The 27,616-nt window shown below is 42.2% G+C and overlaps 1 protein-coding gene across 1 annotated transcript in view; it reads right to left on the reverse strand.

The window, feature by feature from the left end:
- FSD2 (fibronectin type III and SPRY domain containing 2) overlaps positions 1-27,616 on the reverse strand; it is an 84,374-nt gene that overhangs the window by 14,532 nt on the left and 42,226 nt on the right. Inside the window, exons 6-10 of the mRNA XM_073568520.1 lie at positions 25,258-25,379; positions 9,316-9,471; positions 8,777-8,911; positions 7,004-7,157; positions 3,776-3,909 (exon numbers count right to left, since the gene is read on the reverse strand). Of these exons, the coding sequence (XP_073424621.1) occupies positions 3,776-3,909; positions 7,004-7,157; positions 8,777-8,911; positions 9,316-9,471; positions 25,258-25,379 (701 nt within the window). The remainder of the gene's footprint in view (positions 1-3,775; positions 3,910-7,003; positions 7,158-8,776; positions 8,912-9,315; positions 9,472-25,257; positions 25,380-27,616) is intronic.

Below are 27,616 nucleotides of genomic sequence, written 5' to 3' on the forward strand. Positions count from 1 at the left end.
CCTGCAAGAGTTTCAGGCGAAATTGCTCTGGGACAAACAACTTCCCCTCCGGCTTGGCCGCCGAGGCCTGCGACTGTGCCCCCTGAATATCCCGTTCCAATTCAGATGAGACCTCTGCTATCACAACCCCAGGGTGAAGAATGGAGGACGGTGGCTCAGGGGGCGACACCGGCTGAAAACTGCGTGATAAGGCGTCAGCCTTGACATTCTTAGACCCTGGATGAAATGTAATTGTAAACTGAAAACGGGAAAAAAAAAGTGACCAACGGGCTTGTCTGGGCGTTAGTCTTTTAGCAGACTCAATGTACGACAAATTTTTGTGATCCGTGATCACCGTAACCGGGTGACTGGCCCCCTCCAAAAAGTGCCTCCATTCTTCAAACGCCAATTTGACCGCAAGAAGCTCTCTATTGCCTACGTCGTAATTTCTTTCCGCAGCAGAGAACTTCTTGGAAAAGAAAGCACATGGCCTGAGGTTGGTTAGAGTGGCATGCCCTTGGGACAACACCGCCCCCACCCCCACCTCAGAGGCATCCACTTCCACGACAAATGGTTTGGACGGATCTGGCTGCACTAACACAGGAGCAGACATAAAACATTTTTTCAGCGTCGCAAAGGCCGCTTTTGCGAGCGAGGACCAATTTCTCACATCCGCACCTTTGCATGTTAGATCCGTGAGAGGTTTGACCACTTGCGAAAACCCCCGGATAAATTTGCGGTAATAATTGGCGAACCCCAAGAAGCGCTGAAGACCCTTAAGATCTCGGGGTTGCACCCAATCCGCAATGGCCTGCACCTTCTTGGGGTCCATGCAAAAACCCTCACCGGATACAATTAACCCCAAAAAGGACAACTCTTGTACACAGAATACACATTTTTCCAATTTGGCATACAAATGATTTTCTCTCAGCCTTTGGAGCACAGTTCGTACATGTTCCAAATGAGAATACTTGTCGGGGGAATATATCAAAATATCATCTAAGTAGATAACTACAAAATGACCAATGAGATCCGAGAATACCACGTTGATGAAATTCTGAAATACGGCAGGGGCGTTGGTAAGACCAAACGGCATGACTAAATTTTCAAATAGTCCCTCGGTCGTGAGGAACGCGGTTTTCCATTCATCCCCCTCTCGGACCCTTATCAAATTATATGCCCCCCGAAGGTCCAGTTTAGAAAACCACTTTGCCCCTGATAGTTGGCTACATAAATCGGGAATCAACGGAAGGGGGTACGTATTCCGTACAGTAATTTGATTAAGCTCCCGGAAGTCGAGACAGGGACGTAACCCGCCATCTTTTTTCTTTACAAAAAAGAAACCTGCCGCCACAGGTGAGACTGAAGGACGTATGTGTCCTTTGCGCAGACTTTCAGTAATGTACTCCTTCATAGCCAAGCGCTCAGGACCGGACAAATTAAACAGACGGGCTTTGGGTAATTTAGCCCCCGGGACCAGCTCAATAGCGCAGTCAAAGGGTCTATGTGGCGGTAACGTCTCGGCCTCGCTTTCGGAGAATACATCTTCGAAGTCCTTCAGGCATTCCGGAATACCTTCCAGCTCGACAGATGATACAGACACAGATTTAACAGGTTCAACCAGCAGTGCGGCTTTATCATATAACTCAAAATCATTAAACCCCCATTGTACAATATCCCCCGTTTTCCAGTTAATAACTGGGTTATGGTGTTGTAACTAGGGCATGCCCAACACCAACCCTGCAGGTAGATTGTCCAGCACAAAACAACTTATGTTTTCCACATGAGTAGCGCCCACTCTGAGCGAAAACACATCAGACATAAAGCGAATTCCCTCCTTAGTGAGGGGAGATGAGTCAATGGCCATCACCTTGATCGGAACCTTGAGCCTAACTGTCCCTATCTTGCAGTGTGTGACCAATTGGGAGTCAATAAGATTAATAGATGATCCGCAGTCCACAAAGGCTGTAGAGGAAAAAGAACTACCATCCACAAACAGTTCCACAGGCAGTACTACTTTAGAAAACGAGGAAAATGGTACCTGAGGGTCTGAGCAGCCTCCCCGTTGACTACCCAGACCTAGTCGTTTCCCGCCGACCGGGTTTGAAGACGGGCAATTCGGGCACTCCCTTTTCCAATGTCCCGTTTTACCGCAGTAAAAGCATAACTGCTTGTCCTTCCGGCGTTTCCTCTCCGTATCCTTCAGGGAGAGGGCGCCTACATCCATGGGCTCAGGGGCAGTCTCTTTTCCACTGGGGAATAATGGAGTATCCACCTGCATCACCCCTCTGGCCCGCAGCCTGCGGTCCATCCGGACGGCCTGGGTCATGGCATCCTCGAGAGAGTTAGGTGGGGGATGTAACGCCAAGGCATCCTGCAGCCGCTCGGACAAGCCTCTGCGAAAGAGTCCTCGGAGTGCGGCGTCGCTCCAAGAGACCTCTGCCGCCCAGCGGCGGAACTCAGAACAAAACCACTCAGCTGTGTGTTTCCCCTGACAGACACTCATCACCATGTCCTCTGCCAATCGCACTCGGTCAGGTTCATCATAAATGTGCCCGAGGGCCTCAAAGAATGCGTTCACTGACATACGTTCAGGAGCAGAGGAAGACAGAGAGAAAGCCCATGCTTGCGGAGCCCCCCGAAGTAGGGAAATAATGACCCCCACCCTCTGGAACTCATCCCCGGAGGAGCGGGGCCTTAGAGAAAAAAAAAAGCTTGCATCCTTCTCTGAAAGACCTGAACTCATTTTTATCCCCTGAGAAAAGGTCTGGTAATTTGACCGGAGATTCGGGGGACGCTAATGACACATCCCTACCCCCAGAACCAGAAGCCCCTGCATCGACAGCCCCCTGCACAGTAACCACCAACTGTTGCTGGGTATGGGCCATCGTGCGCTGTTCCACATTGAGCTTATGGAACATTTGGGTCAGGTGCTTGACCTGATCAGCCAAGGCTTGTATGGGATCCATGAGGATAACACACACTTTTTTTTTTTTTTCTTCAGAAAAAAAAACTGAAAGGGTCAGTTATAATGTCAGAGACACCGCACTACACTTGCTCATAGAGCCAGTGCGCGTGTCCTGAGTACAGAAGCAGTGCTAAACGAGGTACAGGAGGAATAAACAGACGGGAGGTCAGACAAAGCCAAAGGTCATACACAGGATCACAGTACAGTACCAGGGATGAGACAGAGCGGATAATCAGGGCCAAGCAGAGATCAAAACCAAACAGACATAGGAGGTACCAGGCAGAATCCAAAGCGATATCCAGAGAACAGACCGAGTCATACACAGAGAATCAAGTAACCAGAACACAGCACAAACACACTCAGGGGTCACCACACAAATGCCAAGGGCAAGAGTATAACTGACAGGGATGGGAGCGTCCTGAGGCTATAAGAAGCCTCCCCCAGAACCAGGGAGAGGCCACAATCATAGCCCCAGGTGTGCAGGTAAGCCTGCATCGGGATCACAACCTTTAACCCCAGAAATGCCAGTCATCAGCACTGGTTCCAAACATTAACCCCACGTGTGCGAGTCAAACCCGCACTGAGATCATGACAACGTGCTTCACAGGAAGAGTAATAATAATATAGTATGTGACGTGCTTCACAGGAAGAGTAATAATAACTTTAATATAGTATGTGACGTGCTTCATAGGAAGAGTAATAATAACTTTAATATAGTATGTGATGTGCTTCACAGGAAGAGTCATAATAACTTTAATATAGTATGTGACGTGTTTCACAGGAACAGTAATAATAAAATCCACACCACTGATGGCGTTGCTCTACTACCTGTAGTGTGAATGGACACAGATTTGCTGCTCTCGCTTGGGCCACCCACATTCACAGCTCTGACGCTAATGCGATAAGTCTCATTAGGCTTCAGCTGGATGAGACATTCACAGATGGGAATCCCAACAATAGATCTGTGAAAGAAATTACAAATTATGTGTGTCACACCTTCAATTAACAGGAAAATAAGTATTTTTACAGAATATTAAGCTGCAAACCTGTTCTGGATTCCTAACGCACAAGTAGGAAAAGTACATCACTTTGTATGTTTCACCTCTTATTTCTTGTCGTGAAATTCTCTTACATATATTATACAACCCGTCCCAATTAGACAACACCTTCTGTATCCATTTTCTCTTTTAGAAAATGTGGATGATGTAGAAGAGGGTCACTGTGATAGCAATATCTATTATTAATGAAATACCCTTGTAATATTTATATAATATATAGATCAACCATTTAAAAGAAATCTACAAACATTGTACTAGAGGAAATGACATGAAGAGGGAACGACACGTGATGTCTATATATTGTGACTATTCAGATGAGGATTCAATAGCCTCATTGTACAAGCAAGTTACCACTGGTATAAAAGTAAGCATGACTAATCTATCCTATAAACAAACAATATTAATATCAATAAGTGAAGCAAAATACTAACAGGTACATACATTATTTCACATATATTTCCATTGTTTTCACGCTTAGTTTGGTTTGTAATATGAAAGAACAACATGTGTAGAATTGAATTATTATAGACTATAAGCAGGATCCTAAAAGTGACAGCAGGACAATTCGAGGGGCCACTAAAGAGTAATACCTGCATGTATGTGTTTTGGGGGCTCAGTAGTGGAGCTTGTTGCAGCGCTTGAAATGACTACGCACAACGATATAGTGAATTTAGGAGCACAGTATATGTATTTCAATTTTAGAATTAATGATATTTTAAAACTTCAGTTAGTAATGATCTGCAGCATTAAACGCCCTCCATTGCAGGAGTGAGATAGCCAGACTATTTAGGTACTCCATTAAAAAGTTCTGATCACCTATCACATATCCTAATGACATGCCATTAAAGGGAATGTGTCAGTAAGATCAACATCCCCAAAACATATTATGGGCATGCAGATCCTTGAAAGATAAATCCATTGACAACTTTATATCTTCTATCTGTAGATGCATTCCAGAGAAATCAGCACTTTAACAATATGTAAATGAGGCAGTAAGTGCTCTGGAAGTGACACAGAACTTTCTGACCCTTGTTTCCTGAGGTTGTTTCCCCGCCCAGCCCCCAGCCTCTTTTTCTTGATTGTTGGCTTACTGTCAGTGTGATATTAGGCACTAGGAAATCAAATCAGACAATGAATTAAACCTTGGGAGGCACAGGCTCGACAAGTGCTCCGCCACGTCTACTGCACTTAACGACTTATTTGCATATTTAAAAAGCTGATTTCTTAGAAATTCAGCAACAGATAGAAGTTATAAAGGAGTCAATGGATTTAACTTCCAGAGATTTGCATAATGATATGAGGTTTGGCCTATCTTACAGACAAATTCCCTCTAACCCCTTCATGACCTGGCGACTTTACGTTTTTGCACTCTTTTTTCCCACTCTTCTTACTAGAGCCATAACATCTTTATTTTTGCTTCTACATAGACATATGAAGACTTTTTTTTTTTTGCGAAACGAGTTGTAGTTTCTAATGACACCATTCACTTTGCTATATAATGTACTAAAAAACTGAAATTTTCCATGTGCGGTGAAATAGTAAAAAAAAAAAAAAAAGTTATATTTTTTTGTTTCTATGGTCTTCAAAGTGTAGTAAAAATGACTTGGCAATAGGATTCTTTGTGTCAGTACAAGTATGGCGATGCTAAATATGTATACTTTTTTTTCATATTTTACTGGCCCCAAAATTTAAGAGTTTTCTAAGAAAAAAAATTGTTTTGTGACGTCATTTTCTGAGACCTGTAACTTTTATTTTTTACATTTTTCTGTCGATGGAGCTGTGAGGAATTGTTTATCATCATCTGCGCCTAGATGATATTATTGATACTATTTTGGAGTACATTTGATGTTTTGATCATTTTTTGGGCACACGTGCACCGGCATTTAAATGCTACTGTCGATACAGTATTCTGCAGTCCCATTCACAATCTCTTAGGGTCTGGGCTCAAAACGCGTCTGCTAGGCTTGCTGAAGGTATGATAACTGCACTTCAGCTCACTGCACATAACAGACATTCTGAGCCTCGATGCTAAAAGATGTATGAAATTTCAAACATGAATGCGACGTGGATCAGTCAGTCAAAAGATAATGGACGTTTTTCCAAAGACAACTTGGACAGAATTTTCTATTGGCCTGATGACTCGGGGTAATGATTTTACATAGAAGGAAGCAAATTTTTAATTTTAACTACGGCAAAATGACGAATTCGACAACTTAGCCACAAACACTTATTATTATCATCATCATTTAATTGCTTGGAGGAACAAGGAATCAGATAAATGGCCAATTTGCTGATGTCATGTTCTCCTTAAAATAAACTCCCATAAAACCCTAATCATCTTAACAAAGTTTGCAAATATCAATGATGTAAGCAAATATAAAGAACTTTCTCCAATATCTTATTAAAAAATGCCTTTCCACCCCCCACAGTAAAATGTTCAAATCCATCTGTTGTTATATATTATGTTGCCTCTTTGCCACAAAGAATTCCTTGTATATATGTAATATGTACTTGGCGATAATAAATTTGATTGATTGATTGATTGATTGATCTTGAAAGATGAGGCCATAAGGTTATATGCTGCCCATAAAAGTCTAAGGAGAGGTGAAGAGCAAAAGTGAAAGAGGCACAAGGACCTGGCTACGGCTTTCTATTAAGTTTCTAGCTTAGCCCATAGCTGGATTTACAGCTACACTGCACAATACTTTCCTCCATGCCCCTCATGTTCCAGAGAGTGCCAGTAGCTCAAAGCAACCTTACAATCAAAGATCAAATGTGCAAAGGCTAAAACTGACCAAAACATGAAATGTTTCACATGATGGCTAGAAATAATGCTACGCGTATGTTCACTCACAACAGCTTATAGAAATGACATCATAAAGATTCTTAGAGGCTTTAGGGATGTTTCAGGACCCTCTGGACATTCCTTGGCAATAAAAGACTTTTCACTAGCAGTTTATAATAGACAATATGACTCCGGTGTGGACATTGTACTTACTCAGTCATCAAATTATCCTGTGCCTCGGGTGCCGCTTTGAATATTTCCACTGTATACGATTCAACAGGGTTAATGTTCCCAGATTCCCAGCAGATTAAAGCTGCGTTCTGACAACTCAGACATTCCCTGGTTTTAATGATAGGAGGGGCTGGTGCTACAAAGATAAAGTACCGGTACATCATTGTGACTGCTGAAATGCATCCTTTCCTCGCTAATGATTTGATAACCTCTGCTATTTTATATTGTAACTCAAAACCAAATTCCAACCACAAGCATTTGGCCCCTGACTAGATAGATACAAAATGTTGAATAAACGAAGTGGGTTATCCAGCCCCTTTAAGGACCGATCACTACCTCAACACTAAAATATAGTAACATAGTAACATAGTTTTGAAGGCTGAAGGAAGACCTTATGTCCATCTAGTTCAGCCTATTTTTAGTGCAGCTGTTCTGCATTGTTGATCCTGGGGAAGGCAAAAAACCCACAGAGTAGAAGCCAATTTTCTCCATAGGGAAAAAAAATTCCTTCCCCTAAGCTGGGTCAACCATCTACCTATAATATTATGTTATTTGTAACCTTCTATACTGTTACTCACAAGAAAAGCATCCATTCCTTTCTTAAATTCATTCAGTGAGTTAGCCATCACCACTTCCTCAGGGCAGCATGGTGGCTCAGTGGTTAGAATCCCACCAAGGACAACATCTGCAAGGAGTTTGTATGGTCTCCCCGTGTTTGCGTGGGTTTCCTCCGGGTACTCCGGTTTCCTCCCACACTCCAAAGACATACTGATAGGGAATTTAGATTGTGAGCCCCCGTCAGGGACAGTGATGAAAAATGTGTGCAAAACTGTAAAGAGCTGCGAAATATGTTAGCGCTATATATAAAAAAAAAAAAGAAATTAAAGATTATTAAAAAAAAAAGAAAGAAAGAAGAGAATTCCAGAGCCTCACTGCTCTTACCGTGAAGAACCCTCTTCTATGCTGGTGCAGAAATTGTCTTTCCTCCAAACGAAGAGAATGCCCCCTTGTTCTTGTCACAGTCCTTGGTACAAACAGTTCATTGGAGAGATCTCTGCATTGCCCTCTGATATACTTGTACATATATATTAGGTCTCCCCTAAGTCTTCTCTTTTCTAGAGTAAATAGACCTAATTTTGATAACCTTTCTGGGTATTGTAGTGAACCAACTCCATTTATCATTTTAGTAGCCCGCCTTTGAACCCTTTCAAGTTCAGTAATGTCTTTCTTGAGCACCGGCGTCCAAAATTGCACACAATACTCCAAGTGTGGTCTGACGAGTGATTTGTACAGAGGGAGAATCTTAGGGTTCTAGGATCGTCATTTGCTCCAACCGTATGTAGTTTTAAAGAAATGGCAACTTGACATGTGAGATGGTGGACTATTCATAGGGTTCAGCATCGACATTACTCCCGTAGGGTTTCTGTATTACTATATATTGTCAGAATTGGTTAGGTTCTTTGTGTTTCATCAAAACTATTAAATGTATGTGGAAATTCCCTTTTAACATAAAATGGAGAACACGTATTGGAAAGAGTATTGTTTATTATAATTTATAATGCTAAGAGCAAGAAAACTGTGTTGGCATAATAGACATTTCCCAAGCCCAATATTCATGGTGTATTCTCTATGGAAACAGATCTAGCCCAACGCTGATATATTAGTAGTGTTGAACAGTTCAGCGCTTTGTTCTTTGTGAAGTGAGTATTACCATCCCGTTATATGCGCCCAGAATTGATGGATGCTAAGATTTACCTGTCACGTACACAGCACTTTCACTTGCCGGGCTCTCACCAGTGGCGTTTATTCCAATAACCCAGAATTCATACTGGGTGTTTGGCAGCAGGTTGGACACGGTGCAGTAGGTTTCTTTGGCTCTTATCATAAATTCTGTGAAACAATATTGCAGTACTATCATTATTATAGCATTTGTACTCTTATGTGGGTGAAAGGAACCTATTGGACCCCCTTAGGATCCTCAACCTGGGTACTAATTCAACCCATTATACAGTGGTATGTAAAAGTTTGTGCGCCCTTGTCAAAACTGCTGTTATTGTGAACAACTAAGCAAGTGTAAGATGAAATGATCCCTAAAAGTGTATTAAGAAAAATTGATGACAAATAATTTTTGATTTGCATTTTGTAAATAGATGAAAAAATAAGCTATTGACACTTCTATTATTCAAAGCATTCTTTGCAGCATTTTCTCCACAGCTGCCTAAACCTGCTGCAGAGTGCTCTATATACAGTATATTTTATTACACCTATGAATACTTTTATAGTAGTTACCGTACCTTCCCGATTCTCTCCTGGAGTAACATCGGACACTGGTTTATAGTAGAGGTGGTAATGTTCCACTGTGTCATCCGAAAACAGGCTCCAGCACACACGGAGGGATGTCGCTGTGGCAGAATTGGGTGTCTGTGGGTTGATTACAGGAGCAGAAGGAACTGTAATATGAAAGATTATTGCTCAGTTACACAATCATTGTACAGCTATTGACCTTCACCTTGTATAGAAAAAAAAACCTAAAACTGCTGTATGATCCTAAATGTCTACAGTGCTCATAGGAACAAAGCATATACACACGGTAGTTATGTGACTAGTTCTCATAGTAATGGGGCAAGGAAATAATTTATTATAATATAGTATTTTTTAACTCTACTTGCATTATGCAGTCATGGCTGAAAGTGTTTGGTTTCACATCCTTTGTAATAAATATCTGCAATCTTTCGCTTCCTATAACCACCAGCAAGCTTCTTTCATCGCTCAACTGGAATTTTGGACCACTCTTCCTTTGTAGATACAATAGATGTAGGTTCTTTTGAGATTTATATTTGGTGAATCCAGACTGATAGGAAACAGTATAATAGTTCTGTTTCACGTCACTTGTCTTAGCTATTGCATTATTTCTGTGCTGTGTTGTGTATAAATATGTTATCCTTCAGATTTTGTATTAGTCCAGCCTGATGAAGAGACCTGCGTAGTCTGGAAAGCTTGCAACGAGTTACCATCTTTTCAGTTAGCCATTAAAAGGTATCAGCCACTGAGGACTCTCAATTCTGAATATACTAGTATAAAATTTATAAATGTACACTTTTGAAATTATTCCCTGTACTACAAAACAATCTTCTTGCAAAGCTGCGGAGAACTCAGATGCCATGGAATTGACCTAAAAATCTGTCAGCAGTATCCAGTGTGCTTACGGCAAGACTCCTTAAAGAGTAGATATTGACTTTTAGGATAGTTACATCCAATAGGTGGTGCTAGAGTCCAAGCCCTCTTCCACACTGAAGAAGCTATTTGTATATATGGATGAGCAGTCACAGATATTTGACTTGTACTCCTTACTCTATGGCTATATCAATGATCATCTGCCCCAGCAAAATGGAAGAGGCAAATCTGCAAAATTGGGCTCCAACAATGTAAAGCAATAGTTTCCATAAATGTTTTCCTAGGCCAGTCATCCAAACTTAAAATATGTATGAGTCATTTGTGCTGATATGTACCCTAAAATTCAAGAGTTGGGCCTTAGTCAAAACACCGCTTTTATAATTAATAATAGCCGAAAGCGAGCATAGAAAGCTTCTAAAGAACATGCAAAACAGCGTAATTAAAAAAACTTTAGGTAGCGTGGCTCTAGTGTTTAGTGGAAAGTCTAGAAGATCATATGGAGCCACATTTCTAGATAGACCATTTTAACTTATATAAGGTGGATATGTCCAATGGACTAGTGTCAGTGGTGTCCACTTTGAATGGAGTCCTTCCGAGGTGAAGAGAAATGTATTAAAAGCAAATAACTCTCTCTCACTATTAAGGCCCATTGGTATCAGGGTGCTGAATGTAGTTACCTTTTCTCCAGCTTTTTTTTTAACTCTTTGGAGGCCTGTGATTACAGTGCCTTTAATTGAGCCTCCATGGTGGATCAGATAGTGATTAGATAGTGGGTGACCAGTGAATTTCTGACCCTGATACCAATGGGCCTTAATAGTGAGATAGAGTTATTTGTTTTTAATACATGATTTATAGTCATGTGATATGCGCTAGAGATATAAAAGCACCCAGGGCATTTACTGGACCATCCCTGACGAAGGAATCCGAGAATTCCGAAACGCATTGGATTATTGGTCCGATCACGCTCCGTAGCTAGTCACGTGATCAACCACGTGACCGTGGCATCACGTAAGATCCTGCAGGCTTACCACACCTTGCTGGCTCTCATTGAGGATACTCGACTCAGGCGCAACGCGGGATACAGACACTGAGGGTTGCCTGTCATTTGCTGGGACAGCGCCCCAGAAGACTCGCTACAGTAATCATTTATCTTCACCTTGGAAGGACTCCTTGCAAAGTGGGCACCAATGACACTAGTCCATTGGACATATCCGTCTTATATAAGGTAAAATTATCTATCTAGAAATGTGGCTCCATATGATCTTCTAGACTTTCCACTAACCACTAGGGCCATGCTACATAAAGTTTTTTAATCACGCTGTTTTGCATGTTCTTTAGAAGCTTTCTATGCTCGCTTTTTGCTATTAATTATAAAAGTCGTGTTTTGACTAAGGCCCAACTCTTGAATTTTATGATACATATCAGCACAAATAACACATGCATATTTGAATCTTGATTTATTTGGACAAGGGTGTGGTATTGTCCTATTATTTGCAGCGGGTATCCTAACTACGCTAGCTCCTCTGGTTCTTTGTATATTTATCAGTCATCCAAACTTATTTGGACACTGCTCCAAATAGTCCCAAAAATGTTGCTGCTATATGGATGCAGTAGAAGGGTATGTAGATTAAGACTGCTGAAAGACGAGAACTTTAGACTTAGGTTGGCCAAACTATGTATCGTTCATGTCATAGTCAGGCAACATGCCCTGAATAGAGTTGAGCGATACCGTCCGATACTTCAAAGTATCGTATCGGATGGTATCGGCCGATCTTTAAAAAAAGTATCGGTATCGCCGATTCCGATACCGGAAGTCCCATTCAAGTCTATGGGACTTCCGGTATCGGAATAAGAAAAACCCTTTCCTGCCCTTGTACAGCCTCTCTGGGGTCTGTACGGGCCTTTCGGGGGGCTGTGCCGGCCTGCCAGGGGGTCTGTGCAGGCTCCGGTGGTCTGTGCCGGCCTGCCGGTGGTCTGTGCAGGCTCCGGGGGGCTGTGCCGGCCTGCCGGGGGGCTGTGCCGGCCTGCCGGGGGGCTGTGCCGGCCTGCCGGGGGGCTGTGCAGGCTCCGGGGGGCTGTGCCGGCCTGCCGGGGGGCTGTGCCGGCCTGCCGGGGGGCTGTGCCGGCCTGCCGGTGGTCTGTGCAGGCTCCGGGGGTCTGTGCAGGCATCGTCCGATGGGACTACAAGTCCCATCGGGCGATGCCTGCTACCATGACAGTGATTGACACATTAGCCAATGATGGGACAGTAGTAGTCCCATCATCCGGCTAATGTGTTAAATGTAAAAAAAAAAAAAAAAAAAAAAAAAAATTACATGCTACATACATACAACATGCATACTACATACATGCTACATTCATACTACATACTACATACATGCTACATTCATACTACATAAATACTACATGCAACATACATACTACATATATACTACATGCATGCTACATACATACTGCATGCTACATACATACCACATATATACTACATACATACTACATGCATGCTACATGCATGCTACATACATAACACATATATACTACATGCATGCTACATACATACTACATGCTACATACTACATGCATGCTACATACATACTACATGCTACATACTACATATATACTACATGCATGCTACATACATACTACATACATACTACATATATACTACATGCATGCTACATACATACTACATGCTACATACTACATGCATGCTACATACATACTACATGCTACATACTACATATATACTACATGCATGCTACATACATACTACATGCTACATACATACTACATATATACTACATGCATGCTACATACTACATGCTACATACATACTACATATATACTACATTCATACTACATACTACATATATACTACATACATACTACATACATACTACATACATACTACATGCATGCTACATACATACTACATGCATGCTACATACATACTACATACATACTACATGCATACCACATATATACTACATACATACAATACATTCATACAATACATACATAGACATACAGTACATATAACATAGAGTAACATACTTACCAATACTTGTCACATTGTTCCCCGAAGCCATTGTCTTTTCCGGGATAAATATTAACATAACAAACCACAAAAATACTCACCCACGATCCGAAGCAGTCCACGAGTGTGTCCCACGACGATCTTGGGTAGAGAACTGCAGCATCAGATGATGCTGCCGTTCTCTACGGGCTGCAGGAATCCAATGACGGAAGGTAGGTATCCTTCCGCACTGTATTCCTCCGCCACTTAAAAAAAAAAAGTCCCTAGTCTCACTTTATGCCATTGCTGTGTGGGAATTTCCCACACAGCAATGGCATAAAGTGAGACTAGGGACTTTTTTTTTTTAAGTGGCGGAGGAATACAGTGCGGAAGGATACCTACCTTCCGTCATTGGATTCCTGCAGCCCGTAGAGAACGGCAGCATCATCTGATGCTGCAGTTCTCTACCCAAGATCGTCGTGGGACACACTCATGGACTGCTTCGGATCGTGGGTGAGTATTTTTGTGGTTTGTTATGTTAATATTTATCCCGGAAAAGACAATGGCTTCGGGGAACAATGTGACAAGTATTGGTAAGTATGTTACTCTATGTTATATGTACTGTATGTCTATGTATGTATTGTATGAATGTATTGTATGTATGTAGTATATATGTGGTATGCACGTAGTATGTATGTAGTATGTATGTAGCATGCATGTAGTATGTATGTAGCATGCATGTAGTATGTATGTAGCATGCATGTAGTATGTATGTAGCATGCATGTAGTATGTATGTAGTATGTATGTAGTATGTATGTAGTATGTATGTAGTATATATGTAGTATGTAGTATGAATGTAGTATATATGTAGTATGTATGTAGCATGTAGTATGTAGCATGCATGTAGTATATATGTAGTATGTATGTAGCATGTAGTATGTATGTAGCATGCATGTAGTATATATGTAGTATGTAGCATGTAGTATGTATGTAGCATGCATGTAGTATGTAGCATGTAGTATGTATGTAGCATGCATGTAGTATATATGTAGTATGTATGTAGTATGTATGTAGCATGCATGTAGTATATATGTAGTATGTAGCATGTAGTATGTATGTAGCATGCATGTAGTATGTAGCATGTAGTATGTATGTAGCATGCATGTAGTATATATGTGTTATGTATGTAGCATGCATGTAGCATGCATGTAGTATGTATGTAGTATATATGTGGTATGTATGTAGCATGCAGTATGTATGTAGCATGCATGTAGTATATATGTAGTATGTATGTTGGATGTAGTATTTATGTAGTATGAATGTAGCATGTATGTAGTATGTAGTATGAATGTAGCATGTATGTAGTATGCATGTTGTATGTATGTAGCATGTAATTTTTTTTTTTTTTTTTTTTTTTTTTTTTTACATTTAACACATTAGCCGGATGATGGGACTACTACTGTCCCATCATTGGCTAATGTGTCAATCACTGTCATGGTAGCAGGCATCGCCCGATGGGACTTGTAGTCCCATCGGACGATGCCTGCACAGACCCCCGGAGCCTGCACAGACCACCGGCAGGCCGGCACAGCCCCCCGGCAGGCCGGCACAGCCCCCCGGCAGGCCGGCACAGCCCCCCGGAGCCTGCACAGCCCCCCGGCAGGCCGGCACAGCCCCCCGGCAGGCCGGCAGAGACCCCCGGAAGGCCCGAAATGACGGCGCATCATGATGCGCACACACCGCGCATCATGATGACGTCAGGCCGTCAATCAACTGAACTTCCGATTCCGATGCCGAATTCCGATATTGAAAAAATATCAGAAGTCGGTATCGGAATTCCGATACAGCAAGTATCGGCCGATACCCGATACTTGCGGTATCGGAATGCTCAACACTAGCCCTGAATGTTTATTCTCAAGAACAATACATTGCTGTCAGAGGTCTTTGGCAGTGGCCTACTCCCCTCCCTCCTTCAAAAACGCATGCGCATTCAGCTGAATAAAGCATGCAGGTGTATAGAAAGTCAGAGATAGCTTTTGGCCAAAGAAGCATTCAGCCGACAGCTATTGAAAGTGTATGTCCCCCTAACTTCTTAAATGAACACTCAAATTTCAACAAAGGATAAAGTGCATACAATAAAGTGCATACAATACAATATACAGTGGCTTGCAAAAATAATCCACCATTGAACCTACCCCCACCTCCACTCCTTGGCATTTTTCGTGTTTTCCTACCTTACAACATGGAATTTTTTGGGTTTACATCAGTTCATGTAAATATCATGCCTACAACTGTGAACATTTGGTTTTCTTTTTTTATTGTAAGAAAACAACAAATAGCACCGATTCACTATTCACCCCCCTTAAGTCAGTACTTTGTAGAGTCTCCTTTTGTGGCAATTACAGCTGCAAGTCTTGGTAGGCGGCCCTCTCTTGGCAGATTTGTTGTGTGATGGCAGCGGATTATTCAGGATACTCTTCAAGCATTTGACAACAGAGCTTCTTTATTCAGGAACAAACAGGAACAATATATGATAAGCTTAATAGATCAGGAATAAATCATTTGTGTGTCTCTATCTGTACAGCATCTACAGCAGGATGCTTCTCTCATACACAGACACAGTAAAACAGGAAATACAGTCAGATGCTCTCCATGTGTGAGCCTCTGGGAGTTTTTTTTTAACTTTATAAACAGCATACAAATCTAGCAACTAAACACTCAGACAGGAATAGAGGTGTCGCACAAAACATATTCCAACACCCCCACTCAACAACTACTTATCCTCTTAGTCCTATTGCGGTTCTGAAGTCCACAAACTTGGCTCTTGATAATAGCTTTGTCTTAGCATCGGCTATCATCTTGTCAGACTCGCAATAAACAAACTTGAGTACACCACGTTCCACTAAGTCACGTAAGTGGTGATGTTTTACATCAATGTGCTTAGCCCTTGCACTAATCTTCTCACTGCTGGCAAGTTTAATGCATCCTTGGTTGTCCTCATCGATAACTGTTGGTTGAGCTAATGGATTGCCGAAATCTTCCAAAAGTTGTCTGAATCAAATTACTTCTTGACTTGCCTAAGCATCAGACATAAATTCAGCTTCTGTAGAAGATAATGCGACTGACACTTGTTTTCTGCTGGACCAAGAAATTGAATTTTCTCTTAACTTAAACAAGTAACCACTTGTTGATTTCCGATCACTTGAATCTCCAGCCCAATCTGCATTCACATATCCTCTGAGAGTGAGATCTCCTGATGCAGATATCTTAAGATTTAGCCTTTGAATTTCTTTAAGATATTGAAGAATTCTCTTAACCCTCCGTCAGGCGCAATAGATCTGACAGGCACACAGTAATTAGTTTCACTTCTCTCTCCTTGCCCACTTATCAGAAAACCCCACCCCTCCTAGTTATCTCCTGACTCTACAGGCTCTGTGAAACCTGATATCACAGTGACTCAGCAGACCTTCTAGTGAGCAGATATCAACACTTTGGCTTCTCAGGCACATTGCGCCTGATTTCAACACAAATTGAAAGGTTAGTATTTTCTTTTTTTATTCATCACGATTGTGTATTTAGCTTGATTTATGAAGGATTAATGCTAAGTTAGTGTACATAAGTACTGTTTTCTTAGACAAAAGGAGGGTGGCTTCTAAGGCACATTGCGCCCTAACACATACTCTTTCTCTCTTGCTTCAGATTTTCTGCTGCAATGGCCAGAAAACAGTATGATTCATCTAAACCCCTTCATTTAGAAGAAATGAAGATTTTTTTGTTAGAAGATGATGAGGAAGAACCAGCAGTAACTGAGGATTTAGAGGAATCTAGTGACATTTCATCTGAAGATGAGGTAGCAGAATGTAACACTGATTCTGGAACAGAGCAGGATGGTGATGACACTGATACAGAGGAAACAGACACAGATCTAGCTTATTATTTGGGCAAAGATAAAAATACAAAGGACGTCCCAAGGACGTTCCAGAACAAACACCGACTCTACCACCTTCTAAAAGACGCAGTTGTACTACCTGCTCATTTGTATCTGGTTTCAGAAGGCTTTCTAAATATGACTGCAAAATATGTAAAGAATCAATCTGCCTTTCCCATGCAACTTTCGTCTGCCAGCCTTGCTTTTCTAAGTGTACCTGTGCTGCTTCTGCTGCAATTGAAACCACTGAAGATGAGTAGAAAATAATTAAGTAACATCTAAGTGCAATATCCTTTAAGTTTTTTTCCATAATTTTATATTTAAGCAATATTTAAGTAAAGATAACTGGAGCCTATTTGGCGGTACTACCGAAAAGTGGTACTTTTAGTTTTAATAAGTTTATGGTTAATAAATGTTTTTTTTTGCATCTGATTTGGTGTAATCTCTTTTAATACATTCCTATGAAGGTCACTGACTACTTCTATAGTCCTGAAATTGAAATATGTAGCTACTATAGGTGGTTTTCTGACCTGTGCTTGTCAGGCACATTGCACATGAACTGAGGAGAATCTATATTGCGCCTGACGGAGGGTTAATTGCATTCCAGTCTCTTTGGCGTGGCTTGTCTACACGTCGGCAGAGAATTCCGAATGTGGCTGTGATATCAGGACGAGTTGTGGTTGCTATGTACAGAAGTGCCCCCACTGCTTGTCTGTAACTCTCATTGCTGGGTAGCTGAGGGATTTGCCCTAACTTCCATACCGGAGATCCCTTTAAGAGAAACCTTGGGTCAGAACCAGAGCGCAGAATGGATTTGCCCTCACTTCAATACCAATGATCTCTTTAAGAGAAGCTGGGGTCAGAACCAGAGCACTGAGTGGAACGATCCTAGCTTCCATACCGGGGATCCCTTTAAGAGAGGCCTGGCATACCGGGCAGTAGCGTAGCTACCGAGGGGCAGAGGGGCGGTCGCCCCAGGCCCTGCGCTTTGAGGGGGTCCACCCGGAGCTACGCTACTGTCAGGGTCGGCGTTAGGGGCCCCATCCCCTAAGGGGCCTCTGCCTGTGGTCAATGATTATCTATTATTTCCCTTGTGTTTGTACTGCGCATGTATCTAAAGTAACATGCAAGGTACAAACGCGATTACAGGGACTCAACAGAGAGAAGGAATGACAGGCCTCCAATCAGATTGCAGGGAGTGAGTCATGAGACCGCTCTTCTGCAGTCTGTGAAGGAGAGGGGGAAGGGAGGTCACTCACCCAATCCTGGCTTAGCGCTCTCTCCTTCAGAGCTCCCCGCTGCAGAGAAGTCATCAGCTCCAGCAGCAGCCGGGACGCAGTGGGGCTCTGTATCTGACTGTGAGCTCGGCTCACTGTCTGCACTCGTCTGCTTCTGCCTGGGAGAAGCCTGACAGCCGAGGAGCAGCACCCAGGACCAGAGGACACACTACACAGCATGTAGACTGATAAGTATCTTGGCACGTGTCATTTACTATTTGATATGTCTAATCTGTTGGTCGAATACACTACCATTCAAAAGTTTAGGGTCACAGAAATTTCCGAATTTTTGAAAGAAAACCACAGTTTTTGCCAATGAAGATAACATTAAATAATTCAGAAATACACTCTATACATTATTAATGTGGTAAATGACTATTCTAGCTGCAAACGTCTAGTTTGTAATGCAATATTATCATAGGTGTATAGAGGCCCATTTCCAACAACCATCACTCCAGTGTTCTTATGGTACTTTGTGTTTGCTAACTGTGTAAGAAGGCTAATAGATGGTTAGAATACCCTTGAAAATCCTTGTGCAATTATGTTAGCACAGCTGAAAACAGTTTGGCTGATTAGAGAAGCTATAAGCCTGACCTTCCTTTGAGCTAGTTGAGAATCTGGAGCATTACATTTGTTGGTTCCATTAAACTCTCAAAATGGCCAGAAAAAAAGAACTTTCATGTGAAACTCGACAGTCTATTCTTGCTCTTAGAAATGAAGGCTATTCCATGCGAGAAATTGCGAAGAAACTGAAGATTTCCTACAATGGTGTGTACTACTCCCTTCAGAGGAGAGCAAAAACAGGCTCTAACCAGAGTAGAAAGAGAAGTGGGAGGCCTCGCTGCACAACTGAGCAACAAGACATGTACATTAGAGTCTGTAGTTTGAGAAATCGACGCCTCACAGGTTCTCAACTGGCAGCTTCATTAAATAGTACACTCAAAATGACAGTGTTAATGTCTACAGTGAAGAGGTGACTCCAGGATGCTGGCCTACAGGGCAGAGTGGTAAAGAAAAAGCCATATCTGAGCCTGGCTAATAAAAGGAAAAGATTAATATGGGCAAAAGAACACAGACATTGGACAAAGGAAGATTGGAAAAAAGTGCTATGGACAGACAAATCCAAGTCTGAGGTGTTTGGATCACACAGAAGAACATTTGTGAGACACAGAATAACTGAAAAGATTCTTGAAGAGTGCCTGACGCCATCTGTCAAGCATGGTGGAGGTAATGTGATGGTCTGGGGTTGCTTTGGTGCTGATAAAGTGGGAGATTTGTACAAGGTAAAAGGGATTTTGAATAAGGAAGGCTATCACTCCATTTTGCAACACCATGCCATACCCTTTGGACAGCACTTGATTTGAGCCAATTTAATCCTACAACAGGACAATGACCCAAAGCACACCTCCAAATTATGCAAGAACTATTTAGGGAAGAAGCAGGTAGCTGGTATTCTATCTGTAATTGAGTAGCCAGCGCAGTCACCAGATCTCAACCCCATTGAGCTGTTGTGGGAGCAGCATGACCGTATGGTATGCAAAAAGTGCCCATCAAGCCAAACCAACTTGTGGGAGTGACTTCTGGAAGCATGGGATGAAATTTCTCCAGATTACCTCAGCAAATTAACTGCTAGAATGCCAAAGGTCTGCAATGCTGTAATTGCTGCAAAGAGAGCATTCTTTGACGAATGCAAAGTTTGAAGGAGAAAATTATTATTTCAAATAAAAATCTTTTTTCGAACCTTGCCAATGTCTGGACTAGATTTTAAATTCATTTTGCAACTCACTTGATTAATAAACGTATAAGTTTTCATGGAAAACACAAAATTGTCTGGGTGACCCCAAACTTTTGAACGGTAGTGTATATACATACAGGTATATAAAGCAATGAAGATTCTTAAACTTGTATGTCTTGTTTATCCTGGAAGCTGGACAGAGACTGAAAACTGTGAAAAAAGAGGATGAATGAACTCATAGAGATCAACATCCAACACTGCGGAGACGCCATCACATGTTTCTCAGCGCAGTGATTCTAGAGCAATGCCCCCATCCCTTATGGGAAATATGTAAAAACATACACAAGCCGCAGAGACACCATCACATGTTTCTCAACGCAAGCAATGACTAGCCAGGTCTTTCCCCGGGAAGGAACAACCACCGGAAGGGCAGTCTCCAATGAAGGAAACCACCTATGCCAAAACATGGTATTCATCCACAGACAGCTGTTTCGGGGTATTGCCCCTCATCAGTGTGGAGTAGGAAACTGGCCAGTAGTAGCAATGCCTAGTAGAAGACTGTGAAAAAAGAGGATGAATGAACTCATAGATGGATACCATGGATGGCATAGGTGGTTTCCTTCATTGGAGACTGCCCTTCCCGTGGTTGTTCCTTCCCGGGGAAAGACCTGGCTAGTCATTGCTTGCGCTGAGAAACATGTGATGCTGTCTCCACGGCTTGTGTATGTTTTTACATATTTCCCATAAGGGATGGGGGCATTGCTCTAGAATCACTGCGTTGAGAAACATGTGATGGTGTCTCCGCAGTGTTGGATGTTGATCTCTATGAGTTCATTCATCCTCTTTTTTCACAGTTTTCTACTAGGCATTGCTCCTACTGGCCAGTTTCCTACTCCACACTGATGAGGGGCAATAACCCAAAACAGCTGTCTGTGGATGGATACCATGTTTTGGCATAGGTGGTTTCCTTCATTGGAGACTGCCCTTCCCGTGGTTGTTCCTTCCCGGGGAAAGACCTGGCTAGTCATTGCTTGTGCTGAGAGACTGAAAACTGACATGTGACTGATAAGTGTGTTGGCACATAATTTATTTCATGAGTTTACAATAGCACAAAGATATATCAGATCTGTAGGTGTCAATATACACATACTAGTTGTTTGAAAGTTTATTGCTTGACATGATAAAAATAAAAGACTGACAAGTGGATTGACAAATATCTTGGGAAATGACATTTATTATATGTAGGCACACCAAAGCATAAAAGATTTATCTGATCTGTGTATAGGCATATAAGCTCAAGAAACCATGTTGCTTTTCAGTTTTATAGGTTTTGCCTATCAGGCAAGCCCCATCTGGATGGTTATGATATGTAAACATCCACTAACTTGCCTACAATAATATGGAGATCCTCTTTGGCAGTGGCCAAAGCATTGTTCATGTGGACAAGATGGCCACGTGTTAGACCATAACTCAGGATTGGCTGTGGTACGGACTCAAAGTGTAATAACATTTATCTTTTTACACATTTTTTCACAGTTGCTTTCTGTGGAGTTTTTGTTTGGACATTTTAAAAGTATCTTAATAAAGTTTATATTTTAGGGGATGTTTATGTTAGAAGTCAAACTCAAACAAAAAAGGAAATACACTGTAGCGCCATAGCATGCAAACATGAAATATGAAAAATGAATTGCATTACTGCATTAGAAATATGAAAAATTGAGAAAGCTTAGCGCATAAAATGGCCAATTCATGTGTACCTGGAAGCCATGGTAAGGAATTTCTCATTTTCCAGGACCCTATCTATGCCAACCCTCACTTAGACTAAAGTCTTCATCTGAATGGGAACTTATGTAAATCCTCTCCTTAGACTGAAATCTATATCTCTGTGGAGGGGTGGTGGCCCTGCTGTGATTAAAAACGCCTCCGGCTAAGAGGTGGAGTGCTCAGTCAGAAAGTAAATGAATACAAATTTCAAAAAACTGACTCACATCCAAGCATAAACTAAGTGTGAACAGGTGCTTAACCTAGAGTCACCAACTCATATACACGCAGACAAAATAGGAAGCACACTGTAGCGCCATAGCATGCAAACATGAAAATGAAAAACCTTCTGACTTTTTCGTTTGAGTGTATATGAGTTGGTGACTCTAGGTTAAGCACCTGTTCACACTTAGTTTATGCTTGGATGTCACGGTCAGTTTTTTTAAATATGTTAGAAGTTAGTCCTGTATCCTTGTAAAACTATATACTCTGTAATCTCAAGTATCTAAAAGGCCAATATGACAGGAAATGAGAAGCTGTTAACAGAGAACTAGTAAAAAGAGAGAAGGGCTGAGCCAGCTCCCCGCATATAGGGGTTGTGTGGACAACAGTTGCTCACTATAGGCCTGATTCACCATCTCTCCTGCCTTGATTGACATGGCTGACGTCTCCTATGTGATCCACTGTCTGCGAGAGCACCTGCACAGGAGGGAACAGCAGCTGTCAGCCAGATCAGTAAAGGCAGGAGGATGACAATTGTGGGTTCAGAGGAGGCACTGAGCAGGGACCATAGACACTCATCCGACTGGATGCTGCTGATTAGCTTACGAGAAGGAGAATGATTATTTTCTTTAGTTTGCGAGCGGCTGGAATCTTGCAGGATGGCCTTTAAATGTGGCTAAAAGACGGTGGCTACTGGTCTTACAGATTACAGGGAGCCTTTAAGCAGGCTTTCCCCATATAAGGTCCGGCCAGAATCTGTACGCCCTCACATACAGTGTTCTAGAATGCTCTCTACATGTCCTCAATCCTCTATGCACAAAAAAGAGCTTTTATCATACTCCCAGACGGCGCGGTCTGGGCGTCTCTAGTCTTGATCCGGCGCCTACCCTCTTTTTGTGATCGCTGTCCCAATTTGTGTGGAAGATGCGTCTTACATCATGCATTCAGTGTCCTCTATCGCACTCCTGTGCAGGCGCACTAATCTTTTCCCTACTGAAGTCAGAGCATAGTATTGTAGTGCGCATGCGTTGGCTTTACTTCCAGGTCAACAGCGCCCTTTGGCCTTTCCCAGCGCATATGCACTACAGTACTTAGCTCTGCTTTTAGCAGCCCAGAGAGAAGTGCGCCTGCATAGGAACACAATGGGTGACACTGGGTGGATGACATGGGACGTATCATCCAGACGATGCAGTAATGGAGGATAGTGATCTTAAGTCAAGACCAGCTATGCCTTGGTGAGCACCGTTGGTGAGTATAATGAGAGGTCACTTTTATGTCTTGCTGAGGGGATTGGGGACAGATTTACAGCCTTCCATATAGAGGCTGCCTATGGGGATGCATTACGCTATAGAGGCTGACTATGGGGGCTGCATTATACTATGTAGTCTTCCTATGGGAAGTGCATTATACTATAGAGTCTGCCTATGGGAAGTGCATTATACTATAGTCTACCTTTGTGAAGCACATTACACTATAGAGTCTGCCTATGAGGAGTGCAATATACTGTACAGTCTGCCTATGGGGGGTACATTAAACTATAGAGTCTGCCTATGGGGAGTGCATAACACTATATGGAGACCTATGGGGAGGGCATGATACTATATGAAGGCCTATGGGGAGTGCATTATACTGTATAGAGTCTGCCTATGGGGAGTGCATTACACTATATTGAGGACTATCTGGTGTCTTATGCTATATGGATGCTATCTAGGGGGCCATCATACAGTGTGGAGATTACAGTGATGTGGCCATCATACAGTGTTGGAGCCATTTAACAGTTTGGGGGATATTAAGAGGTCAGTATATATAGAGTGAGGGGGCATTATACTGTGTATGAGAGCATCATACCGTGTATGTGGGAGCTGTTCAGGCAGGAGACTTGGGACACTATTAAATGTAAAGTGGGCACTTATTGTTATAGGGGAACTCAGGTGACTGTGACTGTCAAAGGGGCACACAGAGGGTATTATTACTTTTTAGGGGAAAAAATGTGGGAACGGTTTTCTAGGGCACTTGCACATGGCATTACTATATTCTAGAGAGTTGCTTTAAAATTTAGAGGTCACACAGGGGCACACAGCAGGTGCAGTTTTAAGGACACATATGGCAGCAGCGGCTCAGCATTGGGGTATCAGCAAGATGAGGGGTTTGTGCAGGCAGAGAATAGTCCCATTGGTGACAGTGCTGAAAATGTGAGATGTGAAATGTGTCTTTGTTGTATTCTCTGCAGCCGAGTCCTGGCTGAAGGAGTTGTAATGTCATTCTAGGCCAGATGGAAAAGACGTGAAAAGTGAACGATTCCATCAGAAAGAACATCAGCAGTAAGTCACCATCTACAACTGTACTGTGATCACTTACATGTTCTGTAGGACTGGTATCTACCACTGACCATATGGCAGTAATATCCATGTTCGTCTTTATATAGAGATTATTTTCAGTAACATCGCAGTCATCTGCTGAGGTTCTCCTCCACTATTAGGGTGCATCACCCAGCTGTAATCAAGGTTACCTGGTTAGGGGCCCACTGAGAAGTTTCGCCCCCTTTAAGAAAGGCCTGGGGTCTGAACCAGAGCGCAGAGTGGATTTGCCCTGACTTCCATACTGGGGATCCCTTTAAGAGGGGCCTGGGGTCAGAACCAGAGCGTTGAATGGATTTGCCCTAACTTCCATACTGGGGATCCCTTTAAGTGAGCCTGGGGTCAGAACCAGAGCGCTGAGGGATTTGCCCTAAGTTATATACCGAAGATTCCTTTAAGAGGGAAGATGGGACTATGGGACTATGGGATGGAGGATGTGTGATGGGAATATGGGCACGGGAGGGGGGATTCATTTCTGTCATGTGCTCTCTGCTCCTTTCTTGGGGGCAGACAATGGCTGGGAGCTTATGTTCCTGTGGATGCTAGATTTCTCCCTCCCGGTCAGTGTCTGCTGAGGTGGGAAAACTGTTGCTCATAGCAGCCAATCAGAACTTAGCTTCTTTTAAACAGCTCTGGTGAAATGAAAGATGCTTAGTGATTGGGTGGGGCTATGTGGAGTGGGCATGGCCGATACAAACATACATACATACATACATTCATTTTTATATATAAAGATAGAGATTAAAGTATGAAATGTTCAAATACCTGGGAGAGAATTGATGGAATCCAGAAGTTGATCCACATCTGAGTAGTCTAAAGTAATGTTTTTAAAATCTGCATTTGTTGAAATATTTAAGTTGATATCAGTATTGAAGTATTGGTGTAATCTGCAAAAAAAAACCCTGTAACTTTAAACAGAATTGTACGGCATACAGATTTTGAGACCATCAATCACCTGTCTTCACAATACAAACTGCACACATTATTACATATAAACTGACAAAGATGGACTCATAAATTGCTAATTGTACAATTATGAGTATACAGCCATTCTGATATAGATTTTCAAAGTAAGTACATCAGTCTTACCAAGTCTAATACATTTATTTAATAACATATGCAGTTTTAATTTTGTATTCTAGTGACTTGATTTTTAAAAGGAGTCTGTCACCGGGTTTTTGCTACCCCATCTGAGAGCAAACAAAACCTACAAAAGACAAAATGAAAAAAAAAGCCCTGCTATAATTAAATAAGTAAAAAGCAAAAGTGCATTTAAATCATACAGAGTTCTTAGTAATACTGTATTTGATCAAACATAGCATAAAAGCCGTCCCACCATCGACAAGGTGACTCTGTGGTCGGGGCGGTCCTACACTGTCTAGTATATTATAATAACCTTATCATGTGTCAACGTTCAATTTTTGTGTTTTTTCCCATCTGAGAGCAAGTTGTAGGGAAAGAAACACTGATTCCAGTGTTGTATCACTTACTGGGCTTCCTGCTGCAGTTTTCATAAAGTCAACTGTTTTATCCGCTGCAGATCTAGCAGTTCTCTGAATGCTGAGTTATGTACAGTATAACCCTGCCAACACCACTGATTGGCAGCTTTCTGTGTACACTGTGCATAGGCAGAAAGCTGACAATCATTGGTGGTGGAGAGGTCATACAGAGCGCTTTGGGGTGGGTGGCACCACAGTTTCTCAGATAATTCTTTAGGCATATATGTACCTTGTCTCTGTGGTCGTTGCTCTGAACATTTTTTCACTGCGGCTATCTGCCCCCATGAATTTTTCTTGTGCCCTTAGTGTACCTGTACTCTTTGATATACCTCTCATCTATATTACTTATATCGGCACACTTGGTTGCACAATGCACATGCACTTTTGAGCTGACCTGTACAGTATATTTACAATTGTTTACTTTGCCTATGGTTCTTTTTGCCAGTTTACAACCGTGGTTCCACCATTGTTTTTTGTCTAACCATTGTCATTCCCCTGTCTTTTTTTTCCCATGTTTTTATACTATATGTTCTATTGATATTCTAATAAAGTTTTTTCACTTTTTTCATTTTGGTTCTTGTTAGTGCTTTTCTCCTGATATGATTTTCTTGCTCTCAGATTAGGTAGCACAAACCTGATGACAGATTCCCTTTCAGCAATAGTAATAGGTTTCTCAAAGCTTTCAAAAGTTGTTAGGAGAAAGTTTGAAAATGTACACTGCTCAAAAAAAATAAAGGGAACACTCAAATAACACATCCTACATCTGAATGAATGTAAGATTCTCATTGAATACTTTGTTCTGTACAAAGTTGAATGTGCTGACAACAAAATCACACAAAAGTCATCAATGGAAATCAAATTTATTAACCAAAGGAGGCCTGGATTTGGAGTCTCACACAAAATTATAGTGGAATGTAATGTCCTTAAAACAAGTCAAAATGAGGCTCAGTATTGTGTGTGGCCTCCACGTGCCTGTTTGAACTCCCTACTGTACAATGCCTGGGCATGCTCCTGATGAGGCGGTGAATGGTCTCCTGAGGGATCTCCTCCCAGACCTGGACTAAAGCATCCGCCAACTCCTGGACAATCTGTGGTTTAATGTGAAGTGGTGGATGGAGCGAGACATGATGTCCCAGATATGCTCAATCGGATTCAGGTCTGGGGAACGGGCGTGCCTGTCCATAGCTTCAATGCTTTCATCTTGCAGGAACTGCTGACATACTCCAGCCACATGAGGTCTGGCATTGTCCTGCATTAGGAGGAACCCAGGGCCAACCGCACCAGCATATGGTCTCACAAGGGGTCTGAGGATCTCATCTCGGTACCTAATGGCAGTCAGGCTACCTCTGGTGAGCACATGGAGGGCTGTGCGGCCCTCCAAAGAAATGCCACTCCACACCATTACTGACCCACTGCCAAACCGGTCATGCTGAAGGATGTTGCAGGCAGCAGATCGCTCTCCACGGCATCTCCAGACTCTGTCACGTCTGTCACATGTGCTCAGTGTGAACCTGCTTTCATCTGTGAAGAGCACAGGGCGCCAGTGGCAAATTTGCCAATCCTGGTGTTCTATGGCAAATGACAAGCGTCCTGTACGGTGTTGGCCTGTGAGCACAACCCCCAAC

Source organism: Dendrobates tinctorius, unplaced genomic scaffold (assembly GCF_039654945.1).
Source record: "Dendrobates tinctorius isolate UK_male_01 unplaced genomic scaffold, ASM3965494v1 ptg000022l, whole genome shotgun sequence".
NCBI classification, from domain to species: domain Eukaryota; kingdom Metazoa; phylum Chordata; class Amphibia; order Anura; family Dendrobatidae; genus Dendrobates; species Dendrobates tinctorius.